This window comes from Mangifera indica, unplaced genomic scaffold (genome assembly GCF_011075055.1).
Source record: "Mangifera indica cultivar Alphonso unplaced genomic scaffold, CATAS_Mindica_2.1 Un_0018, whole genome shotgun sequence".
Taxonomy (NCBI): Eukaryota; Viridiplantae; Streptophyta; class Magnoliopsida; order Sapindales; family Anacardiaceae; genus Mangifera; species Mangifera indica.
Window position 1 is genome coordinate 123328 of NW_025401110.1, and position 14795 is coordinate 138122.

Below are 14795 nucleotides of genomic sequence, written 5' to 3' on the forward strand. Positions count from 1 at the left end.
TATAATCTATCTTACGCAAAACTTTAAATTACATACGTCAATTAGTAACAAGAAATCACAACAATAATTAGGCACTAGAAGGAGGGCAAAATGCATCTCACACTTTCATAGTTTTAGTAATGACTCATAGAAAGTGGCACATAAAAACATTGCATAATTTATAATTTATTTTGAAATAATTTGGAGATTGGATTAGAGTATCTCTTCTAAGACTAGGTCATTTTTAAGACTATTTCTAAACCTCAAATCAATCTTCACTCTAGTGCCCCACTGGCACACGATATTATCAATATGTTATCTATAACAACAAAAGAACAAAGTTTCAAGATATTCAAATCGCATAGATGATAAAGTGTCTATTAAGGACAAGAACTTGCCAATAATATAGTTACTATGCAATTTAATCATTTCATTAGTCGTTATCTCATAAAAGTTGAGACATGAAAATAGTGTTTACTTTAAATTATCCTTGATATCAATGTTTAGTTAATCAAACAATGATCAAACTAATATTAGATTTGGGGAAGACCCATTCTTGCTATGACTATAGATTTAATAGGAAATATTATCATAATTAAGTTACATAGTGAGATATTTATCTTGACTCGACAGTAATGAATCTTATATTGATCAATCATAATCTTGATATACTTCACGACATATCCAATCACCATCATTCCATGACCTTAACTTAAGGACTATGTTAGACTGATATCAAACTAAACCAATCAATACACAAGACGTTTCAGAGATTTCAAATTAAAAAATCACATACACCATTGTTCATTCAAAAATTTGTTTCATAAGCACTAGAGTAATCATCTCCATGAAATCCTCTAGCAAACAGCCTGTGAACATATTTACAACATACATCAAGACATCAACAAATAACTTTGACACATGAGATTTTTTATTATCTTTTAATAAAGTTATTTATTACTATAATAGTTTTACTATATTATTTGTAACACAGATCAAAATGAGAGTAGAAGTTTTTACAATGACCATTGTATGTTTACATAAGATTTTCATGATCAAAATACATATTGATCTCCTCCTCTCAATTTTATCTTTATAAGAAAATTTATCATGGCATACATGAACTTGCAAATAAATAGTGCCATTTATGGTTGTATGAACATGGCATGACATGGACACATGTTGCCTTGAAGATTGGCTCTTGAAAAATATATCTAAGGGTATTTTCGGAATTATGATCTGAAATATAACCACCACAAACTCCAACGGTTCTCTGTTCTCTCGGCATTTGCAAGCTTCATTCATTCATTCATGGCTACCGAACTCTTCTTCACTCCCGTTACCAATCTTCCTCGCCCACTTGTAAATTTCCCAGAAAACCCGCTAAGAATCCCTCTTCTTACACTTCCACCCCTTACTACATCTTCTGGGTTTTCGTCCTTGAAGACTGTTTCAAGCTCCAAAGCTGGATCATCATCAGCTCTTCGCACTGTGCAAGAAGTGATTCAAGCTCCAAATTCAGATTCCCAAACTGCCCCTCCTTCGTCTTCTAAGCTTGTTCTTGTTGTTGGTGGCACTGGTGGTGTGGGTAGGCATCTATTGGTCTTTTTCCTTCTAGTCTTTTATATAATTCCTAATTTGTACTGAATGACAATTTAATTACTTATTTGTTTCAAATGTTATAAACATATTTAAAAAATTTCGGGTTACTGGAAGATATTTATCCCGCTAACAAAATCGGCAGCATTTCCATTGATGTATGTTATGGTACAAAATTTTGACTTTACTGGAAGATATTTACCCTGGTGATGATACTGGGATTTCGATGGCATTTCCCAGAAAATTTAGCCTTGAAAATTAGTTGGACTGAATTAATACGTACTGCTTTGATCTAAAGTATGCTAATTCTTTATTTCAGTTGTTCCTTTAATGCCATGGTTGTTGTTTGTAAATTTTGATAGTTGGTTCTCTCTTCAGGGCAATTGATAGTGGCATCGCTGCTTAGCCGGAATATCAAAGCACGGTTATTAATCAGAAATCCTGAGAAAGCAGTTACTCTGTTCGGCAAACATGATGAGGAAAACCTGCAGGTGCCCTTTTTACTTTATAATGTATATGAATTTTCTTCTATTTTTTCTATTCGTTCATGTGGAGCAAGTTTATGGTATAGGTATGCAAAGGTGACACTCGGAACCAGGAGGATGTAGATCCATCTATATTTGAGGTGAGGGATTACTCTCCATCTATCTTTACTGTCCTTTCCTATTTATGAATCAATTCATTTAAATCGTTGTACTGTGTGTTTAAGTGGTGAAGATACAAATATTTTAATCTTTGAAACATTTTCTTGTAGGGTGTTACACATGTTATTTGCTGCACGGGATCGACAGCATTCCCTTCAAAGAGATGGGATGGGGATAATACACCAGAAAGAGTAGGTAATGGCTATGCTTTTCGAGTAAAAAAATTGCAAGACAATCAAACATTCTTTATGAAACAGCCTCAACAGTTTCTCCCTCTGGTTCAAATTGCACTGGTACAATGTTGAACAACTATAGGTACTTCGTTGAACAAAGTATACATTGATTAAAAAATTGAACAAAGTATACATTGATTAAAAAATTGAACAAAGTATGCATTGATTAAAAAATCTTGTTCTTATAGAACAGGATGTGCAGTAGCATTAGACTTGAACAATCAGTAAATTTTTATTTATTACAACTTGTGGCATATTATGAACAACTTTGATTATGCTTAATCTATTCTAGCATTCAGTGCACAGACGATAAAAAGTTACACCTTATGACATATTTGCATACTGTTATTATCAGTGTATCATTCAATGGTTTTGACATTATTGTGCTTTTTGAAGATTGGGAAGGTGTGAGAAATCTTGTGTCTGCACTGCCCTCTACACTGAAGAGAGTTGTTCTTGTTTCATCAGTTGGTGTAACCAAGTTCAATGAAATACCATGGAGGTAAGCTACTTCTTGCTCGTATGGTAAATTATGAAGTTAGTTTTAAATTATCAGCAAAACCTAGATGCAGTTGCGTGTTCCATGTTTATGCCACTTATGGTTCAATAATTTTGTTCAATTTACTTCTTCAGCATCATGAATCTATTTGGTGTTCTCAAATATAAGAAAATGGGGGAAGACTTTCTTCGCAATTCTGGTCTTCCATATACAATAATCAGGTGAGTGTGATTATTTGTTTGTTGTAGAGTTTAGAAAGATTTTTATGTTTCATTGAATATATTTGTATGCCCTCTGACTTATGCTTGTGTTTCTTTCTTACCAGACCTGGTAGACTGACAGATGGACCTTACACATCATATGACCTCAATACTTTGCTCAAAGCTACAGCTGGGAAACGTCGTGCAGTTCTTATAGGCAAAGGTAAGCCATTTTTAGTTCTTTCAAATGGAGCAAACTGAAAATGATTAGTACTGAAAAGAGGCGGATTACTGTTCCTCAGAGCTTTACTTAATCTAGAGTGCCATAAAGATTATAAATCACTATCTATGAAAGATTACACAAACACTATAACAGCCTAGCAATTTGGCAGTGTGAATGCATATACTAACAGTTTTCAAGACGACATGACAAGGTTCAAGTATATCAGGCTTATAAGTTGTTAAGAATCGATTCCATGGAGAAACAAAGGCCAGGATCAAGAACCATATGCAGTTCTCTTCTCTGAGTGCTTACTTGACAAAAGCTGACTGATAAATAATTGTCTGAATAACAAACGTTGGAATATTTTTATAGAATCCTGGGCAAACAATCATAGCTCTCAGAAAGCTGGGGCATGATTGGCTTGTTCAGGTGCCGAGTGAATCTTAACCCATATTTTGCACCATCTTTCGAGTTTAATCTTTGATGTTACTTGAACAAATTTCATTTTCTGGTTAATTATGAAGTGAACTCATCAGAGATGAGGCAACTGGGTAATTATATTAGGATGGTTTGATCTGATGAATCTGCAATACCAATAAATGCAGTGTATGAAAAATGAAACATAGTTTTGGTCCACCAACTCCGTTATGGAAGGTGATCAATGATGATTAATAACGCATAAAGTAGCCTTTTCTGTGTTGAATATCCGAAATAAATGAATGTTCAGGTATTTTTTTCATTCTTTTCTCCTCTACTTATGTGGGTTGCAACTCGGTTCAGGTGATAAACTTGTTGGAGAGGTCAGTAGACTTGTGGTTGCAGAAGCTTGCATACAGGCACTTGACATAGAATTCACAGAAGGAGAAATCTACGAGATCAACTCAGTTGAGGTAAGCAAATATATACATACATAAAAATTCTCAGATGCATATATATATATATATATATATATATATATATATATATATATATATATATATATATATATATATATATATATATATATATATATATATATATTCATTCATTTTAAGACTAAAGTTTGAATTTATCAGGGGGAGGGTCCAGGAAGTGATCCCCAGAAATGGCGAGAACTGTTTAAAGCTGCAGGAGGTCAATGATCAGCCTCAGAATATATCACTGGATTCAGGATACATGTACACAACTATGATAAATAATATTGTTTTATCATAAGGTTTAGTTTATGAAGTACATTTAATTTCCAACAACAACAAAGGAAATAATTGATTTGGATTGACAAGTTACATCCTCTTTTGATGAAATAGATTAAGAAATAAATAAATGAATAGAAATGCATCAAAATTTTCAAAAACCGTTTTCACAGTTTCATTAGCAATTTTATCAACATTTATTCAAGGTTGAATGAAAGACTCAGGATAAATGGTCCTTTTTCAATTCAACCTTGGAAAAAAGGTTAAGAAATTTCTCTTAAAAACTTACATATTAGCTGTAGGATGAAACATTTATTTCTAGAGAAGAAAAGGAAATGGGCAAGCAAGCTTACATATTAGCTCTCAATGTTGTTACCAACAAATTCTCCTTGGGAATCCCAGGGGCGGTTCTCAAAAGACTTTCCGATGATGCTGCGCTTTTCACTTATACTCCCGTCCTCACAGCCATACTCAGGAAAGTAATCCAGAAACTTCTTGCTTCCTAGTTCGTTGACTCCGCTAAATAAAAAGTTTCTCAGCAAGTCCTGTGGATTAGATAATTAAGTCATGGAGTGCAACACTAACTGTTGAGAATAGCTAGAGCTGCACGAGTTATCAATAGTGAGACTAAATTTTCTAAGCTGTAAAATGCTACCTTTGCTAGTGTATCACCTATCAGCTTCTTCAGCACTCCATGACCTGGATCCTATTTTCCAGAAGTTAATTAATAAACCAGTTAGAGAAGGAGAGAGGGCAGAGTTCAAAGGGTCTACACAACTTCAACCCTTGAAAGGTCGAACTCAATATGATTCCTGTATTTATGTTGAATTCACAGCTGAGGATGCAGCATTCAATCAAAAAAAAATCCCGAACAAACATGCTATGATAATCAATGCTGTTCAGGCACTTGGTGCATCATGGATGCCTGCGTTGTGTGAAGCAAAGACAGTTCTGTACAAGACGACATGTTGAATGTGTCTGTTATACTACAGCTATGTGAAGGAAAAATTATCTTGAATTGGCATTTAGAACTTCAGGATGCATTTCTTTATTTTCTTGTCACAGTATATCACTCTAAGAGGAATCTGAAAAATTCTAGGCCCACAGAGCTTCTCCATTTGAAGGCATTTATCCTGACAACTACTTGGTGCTAAAGAGTGGAATAAAATTGAACATCCTTGGAAATTTATCAAGTGCCAGTCTCTTGATTTTTTGAAAATATTATTTGAATCAGACACCAGATAATGCATCGCGACTGTCATACTCAAATTTTAGAGCAGATATTGCTTGTGAAGCATTGCAAGAACAAACCTTTTCTGCTTTCTGTGTTAAATATCTATGTTGTGCTTCACGGTTACACATAAATTGAGACACCTCTGTCCTGTCTGAAAAATGTTAGGCCCTCAGACCTTCTCCATCTGAAGGCATTTATCTTGACAACTACCTGGTGCTCATGAGTGCAACAAAATTGAACGTGCTGGAGATACATCAAGTGCTAGTCTCTTGATTTTTTAAAAATATTATTTGAATCAGACAGCAGATATTATATCATGACTGGCATATTCAAAATTTAGCACAGATATTGCTTGTGAAGCATTGCAAGACCATACCTTTTCTGCTCTCCATGTTAGATATCTATGTTGTGCTTCACAGTTACACATAATTTGAGACACCTCTATCCCCTCTACTGCTTGGTCCATTAACTCAAGCCATGCCTAGAGAGCAAAAATTAGAAACAAGAATAGTTAAGTCATCTGCAGCTTGTAATGGGAACATCAGGATAGGTAATGATCCAAGTCTCAAGTGCATAATTGGTATTTTTTTTTTCTAAAATATATAAATCAAGAGATGCCAAAGGAAAGGTAGGCTCTACCTTATAGTATTCCATGAATGCAGAATATAAAGCATCGTGCTTGTCTTGGCTTGAAGTAAACTTGCTCCATATCACTATAGGTGAAAAAAATTTTATAGACTCGCTTGTAAGCTTTCCTCCCCAAGGTAAAAGCTGCATGAAATCTGTGTTTCAGTCACCACACCATAAATTTTAGAGAGGATCCATAAAGAATATAACACTTCACAAAATCATGATATATAAAATGTGCCAGGACCGAGCATAGCGCTAACCTTGGCATACTTGAGACCAAGAGGCATTAATGGTTTGTAGTACTTCTCTTTGTACTCTCTGTGGAAAGTGGTGTCATGCAAAGGATTTAGGTCCCTGCAAATAAAAAAGAAGAGTGAGTTCCAAACTTTCAAATGTTCCCTTGCTCCATCTTACCCCAATAAAACAAAGTTATGTCTATAGTTATGGTAAGTCATAGATTACATGCCAATATACAGAAAAACCAAGTTACTAAACAGAGCCTGTCTATCACAGCTTATCATTAAGTGAAAGCTCAGTAATATTAAACCAAATTGATTCTTTAAATATATGTTCCAAAAATAAAGATAAGGAAGGAAAAAGAAAGCTTACAGGACAACAATGTTCATGCTAGCATTTGTAAAAAAGTTGGCACAGAATATAGGCATGTCAAATTCTGGTTTTGGGAAGACAGCAAAATCCAAAACCTGAAAGATAATATAAAGAACTGCATTGGTACAAGTACATAAAGAATGAACATTATGCATCAGAATAACCCATGCAATTGAGTAGAAATTACATGCTGTCACATCACATCCATCAATTTAGTAAGCGATAATGCAGTTACATGATGACATATTTAGTCTATAAAGTTAAGAATTCTTTATGACGTGAGCAAGATGTTATTTTGTTGACTTCAAAAAACAGCTTGCAAATCATCTATAAATCAAAATAAATTGTCTCAAACAAGACCCTAAAATTTTCATACATCATAGTTGGAAAACAGATATGTAAATTGATGCGATGCAGCTTTTGTTGGACTCTTCTAAATTTCCAGGTAATTATGTACAGAAGTAACAATGTTGTTAGAGATACTACCTGCATTACTTCATTTCGAATATACATACTGCGCAGGAGTCTTATCTTGGGGGCTTGGAATGATGACATTTGCAGCTCCGTTTTTTCATCCATTGCAGTCAAAGTATCAAAGTGTTCCTAATTACAAAATAATTTATGTATTTATAAGCAACTCGAATATAAACTATGATAGTTTCATGTCAAATACACTAACTTTATCTATTTCACTAGTTACAATTATCAGTTATGATAACAATTATGGTAGCAGGATGAAAATTTTTAAGATATAAGATGATTAAGCATCCCAACTGAAAATAGAAACAGATAATGTTTGAAAATAGTAAATGTAACAAATCTTTTCATGGGCTTTCCTCAAATGGCATTTAATCGTCAATCCTTCACAACAAGAAGGAGGTCATCTATCCTTTACAATATGGAGTAGGAAAAAGAGAAATCAAGCTTTCCAAGGTAGGCACTTCTTTGGTTTATCGGGAAATTGGCAACTAAAGGGAAGCAGTGTTTTTTTTGAGATAGTGGTTTAGGTATTCCCACAATCAACAAGGAATCAGCCTAATTTACAGAATCAACAAAAGCTTAATTTTCTTTCTGCTTATTCACCTATGTACCAGACAGTTCCCCACACAATGAACTGATAATTTCTACTTTCAACTTAAACTAAAACAACTCAAAATATTATACTAAATGTCATTACCCACATCAAGACAAGAGAAACACAGAAAAAAAATAAATTTTGAAATGATAATTACAGCAAAGCTCTTAATTATATCTACATTCCTCACGGCCATCAAAGAAAGTACTCTCCCAGAAATGAATAGCAATAACCAATATATAATCTGGCGGATTAACAAAAGGCTCAATCTTAACTTAACTCATTCAAGAACTTGTGCACAAAGCAGAACCCAAAAGATGGATACACAAAATAGATCAAACCAAACCCCGAAGACAAAATTAAATATTTATGAAAAAAGAACCTGCAGAGGAGAAGGGACCAAAAAAGCATGACGTTTGGTTTCACTGAGAGCAAAGTCAATAAATTTCTGGTAAGAAACAGCAGAAATTTGAAGCACTCGGGGCTTTCTTCTCCTCCAGTTGCAACTGTTGATGCTGTAGACTGAAGGAGGCTTAAGTGTGAAGCAAAAGCTTAACATTGAACCACTTGAAGAAGGACAAAAAAGAAAGGGTTCAAAATAGCAGATCTTAACAAAAACACCACCATTAAAGTCTTGAAAGAATCTTCTTTGAACTTCTGAAAGTGTCAAACTTAGAGACAGACTTCAGACTTAACTGTTTAACTTCGGTCTTGTTGGTGGAAAGGCGTGTCCAGTCCAGAGCCAGTGCTATATCGCTATCCAATTTAATCAGATTCTTAATTACAAAAGCACACTAGAAAAAGAAAGGCGGTTATATTATTGGGAAATTTTCACCCTTCATTTATTATTTTTTTTTTTTTGGGACACACATAACGTCAACCCTATTTATCATATTCCAACGTTCATCTTCCTACCGACCATACAAATCATTACACAAACAGACGCACTACAAATCTAACAAAATCAGATCTTACTTCAAATATTAAAAGGGCCAAAACTCTCATTCTCACACAAGCTATACAAGCTATAGTAATACTCATTAATTTTTTAAAACTTAAAAATATTTATTCGTCTGGTTAAATTTTATAATTATTATTAAAAATAAAATTATTATTTAAAAATTTTATTAAAATTTATATTTTAGAATTACTTTTAAATTTTAAAATTTTTATTTATATTCTCTACTCTCATCTTTTTCTCATATACAGTCGCCCCCTCCCCCAACTTTTAAACCCCTTCACTCTCGCTCAGTTTCAAATCTCATCTTTGATGACCATTGTTTGTCTCTGGCCATTGGTTCTCTTCCTCTCACCTTCTCTCTCTCTTCTAGTCACTCTCTCTTCCCTCTTCGGCCACTTTTGTCAGAGACGAAGACGAAGACAATTTTCATCTTTGTCTCTAACAAAGGAAGCTAGAAAGGGGAGGGAGAGAGAAGGCGAAAAGGAGAAAGTCAATGATCAGAGACAATGAACGGTCATCAGAGATGAGATCTTGAAACTGAGGGAGAGTGAAGGGTGAAATTGAAAATTTTTTAAAAGTTGGAGGGCCACTGTATATGGGAAAAAAATGAAAATCTGCAACCCTAAACTTAGGAGAGGGGGGAAGTCAGTTTTTTAAATTAGAAAAAAATGAGATTAGGGCGCATAAATAAAAATTTCAAAACTTAATGGTAATCCTAAAACATGAGTTTAAATAAAAATTTTAAATGACAATTTTATTTCTAACAGTGATAGCAAAATTTAACATATAGGTAGATATTTAAATTTTTAAAAATTAATAGATATGTATTTGAGTTTACACTAAAGCTTGGGTGGGAATAAGTCTTTTAGCCTATTAAAAATAAAGGACAACCTTATTGCCAACCCAAAATTTAATGAAACAACAATTTTCTACATGTGAGTTTGAAAACTTCATTTGTCTCCTCGGCTATTGAATAAATTAATAAAAAAAGCTAATTTTTTATAAAGTTGGTGAAAAGACAAAAATGCGCTTTATGTTTTGATAACCTCTAAAAATTTATAATATCTATCCACACCTAATTAATAATTATAAAAACTAAAAATTAATGTTTTAATAATTGGATCAAGTCTGAACCCAAACAAAGCCTCAATATAAGTCAATCATCGATCTGATCGATTAAATTGAAAATTAGATTATATTCAAATCTCAAGTATTTCAAAGGTGGGGGTTAGAAGAGAAATGATAGGGGATACTATAGTAAACCAGAAGGTTAGAGTTGAAATAGAAAAGTTTGATGATCACAACTTGAAAACTATTATTGGTGCCTCTGAATGTCGACACATGTGCAATACTGGCTAGGGCCAACTCCCCCTCCAAAAAGATGCCATAGGAGCAACACCAAAGGACAATTGGTGAATATGTAAATAACAACTTATAAATCTAAAGGCATGGATTGAAGCTTGAAAAGTCAAGTAAGGTGACTATTGTTCATGTTTAAGCTTTAAGGCTCATATAGGTAATGGTGAGACCCTGACAACTTTTTCTCCTCTCAATCTCATGTGTCAATGAGGCCAAACTTCTTAACTTGATAGAGGTAGATCTAGACAAGTCACATTTAGTTATTGTTGCAGGTGAGGGCAACGTGACCAAGTAATGGCCAAATATGCCAACTCCACCTTAAGTATTTTCTAGTGGCCAAGAAATGAAGGAGGAGGAGAAAGGAAAATAAAAAAGACAAATAAGAAGGTAAAAAGACAAATATAAATTACTTAGGTGAAAGTAAATTTGTTTGTATTATTGGAGGTGTAAGTGATATTACTCCTATTATATAGTATAAAGTGACAAAAATATTGTTTAATTATTAACACTAACGTCTAACTTTAATGAGTGAGTGGGAAAATTGAATTGTCACACTTAAAGGGTGGGAAATCATCTTTTCGAGTAGGAAATCATCATTTCATAAAGTTCAAGTGGAAAATAGTCATTCGACCAACAAAAAAATGCCATAAATAAATTACATATAGGGAAATTAATTAAAATAGTCTTGTTTGAATGGATGTGTACAAATTAGTGAACTATCCAAGGATTACATGGATGTAGTCATTAGAATAAAGTTAGATAAATTTGCCCTAATATATAGAAGTATTTTTTATCGTAACTATGTTCCTGGACAACAAATGTGTTCTAGAATTATGAATACACTTGTAAAAAAAATATTCATTTTCTCCTTAATTCTCTCTCTTCATAATTTATGTATTATATCGATGAGAGAATTATTATGCCTAATCTTTGTAATATGTCTTTGTAGAGGTATTTACTTAACATATTTCTTGTAATTATCTTACTTAGGTGAAACCTCATATAACTATTGTAAGGTAAAATCCTGAATAACTATTGATCAACATAATCCCATATCAATTATGATAATTGGGTAAAATCTCAAATAACTATTATAATGAAGATATTCTTTACGAGCAAAACTTCATGTTGATTGCTTAAATAAGTGGACATAGGAGGTTTGGGTCAAAAAACTCTGAACCACTATAAATCTGAGTCATATCTGTCTCTCTCCTTTCTTTGTGAATATAGTTGTTCTGTTTATATTATATTACTTGATCTCATGTGGAAGTTTTAATTTTTAATAATCTTATTCACCCTTTTTGGGATTATCTTAGTCAGACTTCCATTTAACAATGCAGAAAACCTAAGAGTAGACCTGGCCACGGTTCATGAACCGTCGGTTTCGGTTCGGAACCGCCGGTTCACAGTTCGAAAATATAAGGACCCTGAACCGAAACCGTAACAGGACGGTTCGTCCACGGTTCGGAACCGCCGGTTCCGGTTCATGGCCCCGGTTCGGAACCGACGGTTTCGGTTCGAAACCGATATTGAACCGTCAATTCTAATACATTCTATAATTTCCATTACTTGTCATTTTTTGATAATAAATAAAATTAATTATATAAATAAATTATATGATTAATTATAAAAGATAATAAAAAAATAATAAATAAAATTAATTATAGAAATAAATTCTATAATTAATTATGAATTGTATAAAAAAAATTGAAATTGAAATTAATAAAAAATTAAGAAAAAATTTAATTAAATTTAAGAAAATTTGATTAAATTGAAAGATTGAGAGAATATTAAGATTTTAAAGAATGAGAATGAGAGTTTGAAAGATTGAGTGAGAGAGTAGAGAGATTGAGATTTGAGAGAATAGAATTTAAATGGATATATATAGAAAAAAACTTTTTAAAAAAAAATTAGAAATGGGGGGGGGGGGGGGGGGGTGAACTGAAATGCCAAAAATTGCAGGGGACGTCCCCGCAACTTCACTGAAAATTGCAGGGGACCGTTGGTCCCCTGCAATTTTTCCTCCAAAAGGCAACGGTTCCCTGCGCAGGGAACCGTTGCTTTTTTAAATAAAATTCAAAAAAAAATCAAAAAAATTTCAAAAAAATTTCAAATTTTTTCCGATTAAGCACAGTAAACCCCCGGTTCATAAACCGGTGTGAACCGGCGGTTCTACGGTTCCAATTTATGTGAACCGGAACCGAACCGTAGAGCCACGGTTTCGGTTCCGGTTCAGTCCGGTTTCGGGTCTGCCGGTTCCGATTCCGGGTTTATCCGGGCTGGTTTCGGTCCGGTTCACGGGCCAAACCGGCCCGTGGCCAGGTCTACCTGAGGGTGACTTTAACTCCACCATTTCTCAAGATTGTCCACTATCTTATATATCCACATTTGTAAACTATAATTTAATGTGGCTTAAAAAATGAAAATAAAAGAAGTTCAAGGAAGTGTATAATCAATAACGAAAGTGTCAAATTCATACATAGAATGCTAATAGGAAATCCATTGGATTATATATCATCAAAAGGGTGTTGTTTCTTTGCATGATGATGCATTGCCTCATTGTAATAGGGAGTTATCATCCTACTCAACGAGTATGTGGTCATGTCCCACACGAGAATACCCATATGTATTCATTATATTATGGAAGGTTGTTAGCAAGATAAAGCACATCAAGGTTGATAGCCTTCTAATTGCCTACACCTAACAATGAAACGTAGTTACAATATAGAACCACTTGACCATATCCTTGTTGGAATGGCCCTCATGCCTTGGACTCCAAGACTATATCATAGTCAATTCATTTGAAAATATACATTCCTTAATCTTTATATTGAGGAGGTAGAAATGTATATTGACATGTTAGTATCATGATTAAATCACAATTCTGTAATCAAGGAAAATATTGAATTAGTTGAAACAAATGTTAACTTTATTAAGTCTAAACCAGAACTTTTCCTTTGAGGTTTTCTTATAGATCTTTTTTAGTATTGAATGTGTCAATGTACCATTAAATCTAGTGACATCGCAATAGAGGAACAACGCCATTCATGTATTCTTGAACAACATTTGTTGATAATTTTCCAATATCATCTCTTGCTCATTAATTGCCTTCTTATAGACTTGACTTATCCCGTGTACTTTGAAATGGTGAGCAGCTTGGAATTTCTTATGGGCTTGCTTTAGTTGTGTAATAAAACCCTGAAAGGACGTTTGGTTTGAGTAATATTTTATTATCAAAATAGAAAGATTACCTTAAAGATAAATTACTTAGAAAATTATTGGGTATAAATGATTACTATGTTTGATAAAATTTGGTAGGTATAAAAAATTATTGTGTTTGGTTAAATGTAATAAAAAATTACAGTAAATTATTTTACTTAAATGTCCTTGAATATAATTATTTTTAAATATTTTTATATTATTTATAATATTAATTAAAAATAAATTTATTTTTGTCTCAAAAAAATAATAAATAATAATATAATTATAATAAAATTAATATTACATCGGTAATCTTTAAATACTTTAGGTGAATGTGATAATCAGATTACCACCTATATTATCTGTCATGTCAGCATTGGTAATAGAAGATTACTGTAATATTTTATTATTAATAAACTAAACAAAGGAATAAAATATAGATTACCAAGGTAATCTTAAAAAACTCAAACCAAACGCTCCCTGAGAGTTTCTTTTTTCTGACTGGATGCATCCTTTTGCAAAACAGGTTCCAAAATTTACACTAATATATACAATACAATAAATCCAGGAAAGTTTAAGATTTGTACATATACCCCAGATCTTCATTCACCCCTTAAACCTTATCTCCTAAACTTTTTTTAAAAAATATTTGAGATTTCACACTAGGATTTTTTTATATCTTATAATGAAAAATATCTAATACCCCCTTTATATATATTAAAATTTCATATACACCCTCATACAAAACCTTAAATATGGGAGTAGTTGACAGATTTATAAGATACTTAATAGGGCTAGTTTAGCCTCATTAGTTTCTAAAAGTTGCACAGACACCCTTATACCAAACTTTAAAAGGGGATATAATGAGCTACAAGGTACCATGATGTAGTCTATGGTGTTTGCCCTCTTAGCTTGTAAAAATTGTTCATACACCCCTAAATCATGCTTTCTAACATTATTAGAGAAAATTCAAGAAGTGCCCTAACTTTTATATACATCAATTACTCTCGTATACAAAGTTTGAGTATTTGTCAAACTGTTTTTAAAGTTTAGTACGAAATCTTATGTTTTTTTTTCAACATCATGATAACAAATTTCATAAGGCTCTCTTTATAATATTTTGTATCCACCCGAAATTTATACATTATAGCATTACATGACAAGTTATTATTAAACT

At 33.0% G+C, this 14795-nt stretch overlaps 2 protein-coding genes across 2 annotated transcripts; one reads left to right on the forward strand and one right to left on the reverse strand.

Annotated features, from left to right (window-relative positions):
* Positions 1–1225: 1225 nt before the first annotated feature.
* LOC123205882 (sanguinarine reductase) lies at positions 1226–4642 on the forward strand. Its single transcript, XM_044622938.1, has 9 exons — positions 1226–1567; positions 1957–2069; positions 2150–2203; positions 2333–2417; positions 2852–2957; positions 3089–3175; positions 3280–3377; positions 4158–4267; positions 4433–4642. The coding sequence occupies exons 1-9, from the start codon at positions 1291–1293 to the stop codon at positions 4496–4498; spliced, it is 996 nt and encodes a 331-aa protein (XP_044478873.1). The 5' UTR covers positions 1226–1290; the 3' UTR covers positions 4499–4642.
* A 58-nt stretch (positions 4643–4700) lies between these two features.
* LOC123205883 (phytochromobilin:ferredoxin oxidoreductase, chloroplastic) lies at positions 4701–8872 on the reverse strand. Its single transcript, XM_044622939.1, has 8 exons — positions 8480–8872; positions 7509–7625; positions 7023–7117; positions 6674–6767; positions 6423–6554; positions 6160–6264; positions 5205–5255; positions 4701–5094 (listed from the first exon to the last, which is right to left on the reverse strand). The coding sequence occupies exons 1-8, from the start codon at positions 8654–8656 to the stop codon at positions 4906–4908; spliced, it is 960 nt and encodes a 319-aa protein (XP_044478874.1). The 5' UTR covers positions 8657–8872; the 3' UTR covers positions 4701–4905.
* Positions 8873–14795: the final 5923 nt, after the last annotated feature.

Bases quoted from the DNA above. Each gene is read 5' to 3' on its own strand.
- LOC123205882 (XM_044622938.1), top strand. From the start codon at position 1,291: ATGGCTACCGAACTCTTCTTCACTCCCGTTACCAATCTTCCTCGCCCA. The intron at 2,418-2,851 runs GTAATGGCTATG...TGCTTTTTGAAG, and splicing joins TAATACACCAGAAAGAGTAG to ATTGGGAAGGTGTGAGAAAT. The intron at 4,268-4,432 runs GTAAGCAAATAT...TGAATTTATCAG, and splicing joins ACGAGATCAACTCAGTTGAG to GGGGAGGGTCCAGGAAGTGA.
- LOC123205883 (XM_044622939.1), bottom strand. From the start codon at position 8,656: ATGTTAAGCTTTTGCTTCACACTTAAGCCTCCTTCAGTCTACAGCATC. The intron at 7,626-8,479 runs GTTCTTTTTTCA...TTTTGTAATTAG, and splicing joins TGGTCCCTTCTCCTCTGCAG to GAACACTTTGATACTTTGAC. The intron at 5,095-5,204 runs GTAGCATTTTAC...TCTAATCCACAG, and splicing joins TAGGTGATACACTAGCAAAG to GACTTGCTGAGAAACTTTTT.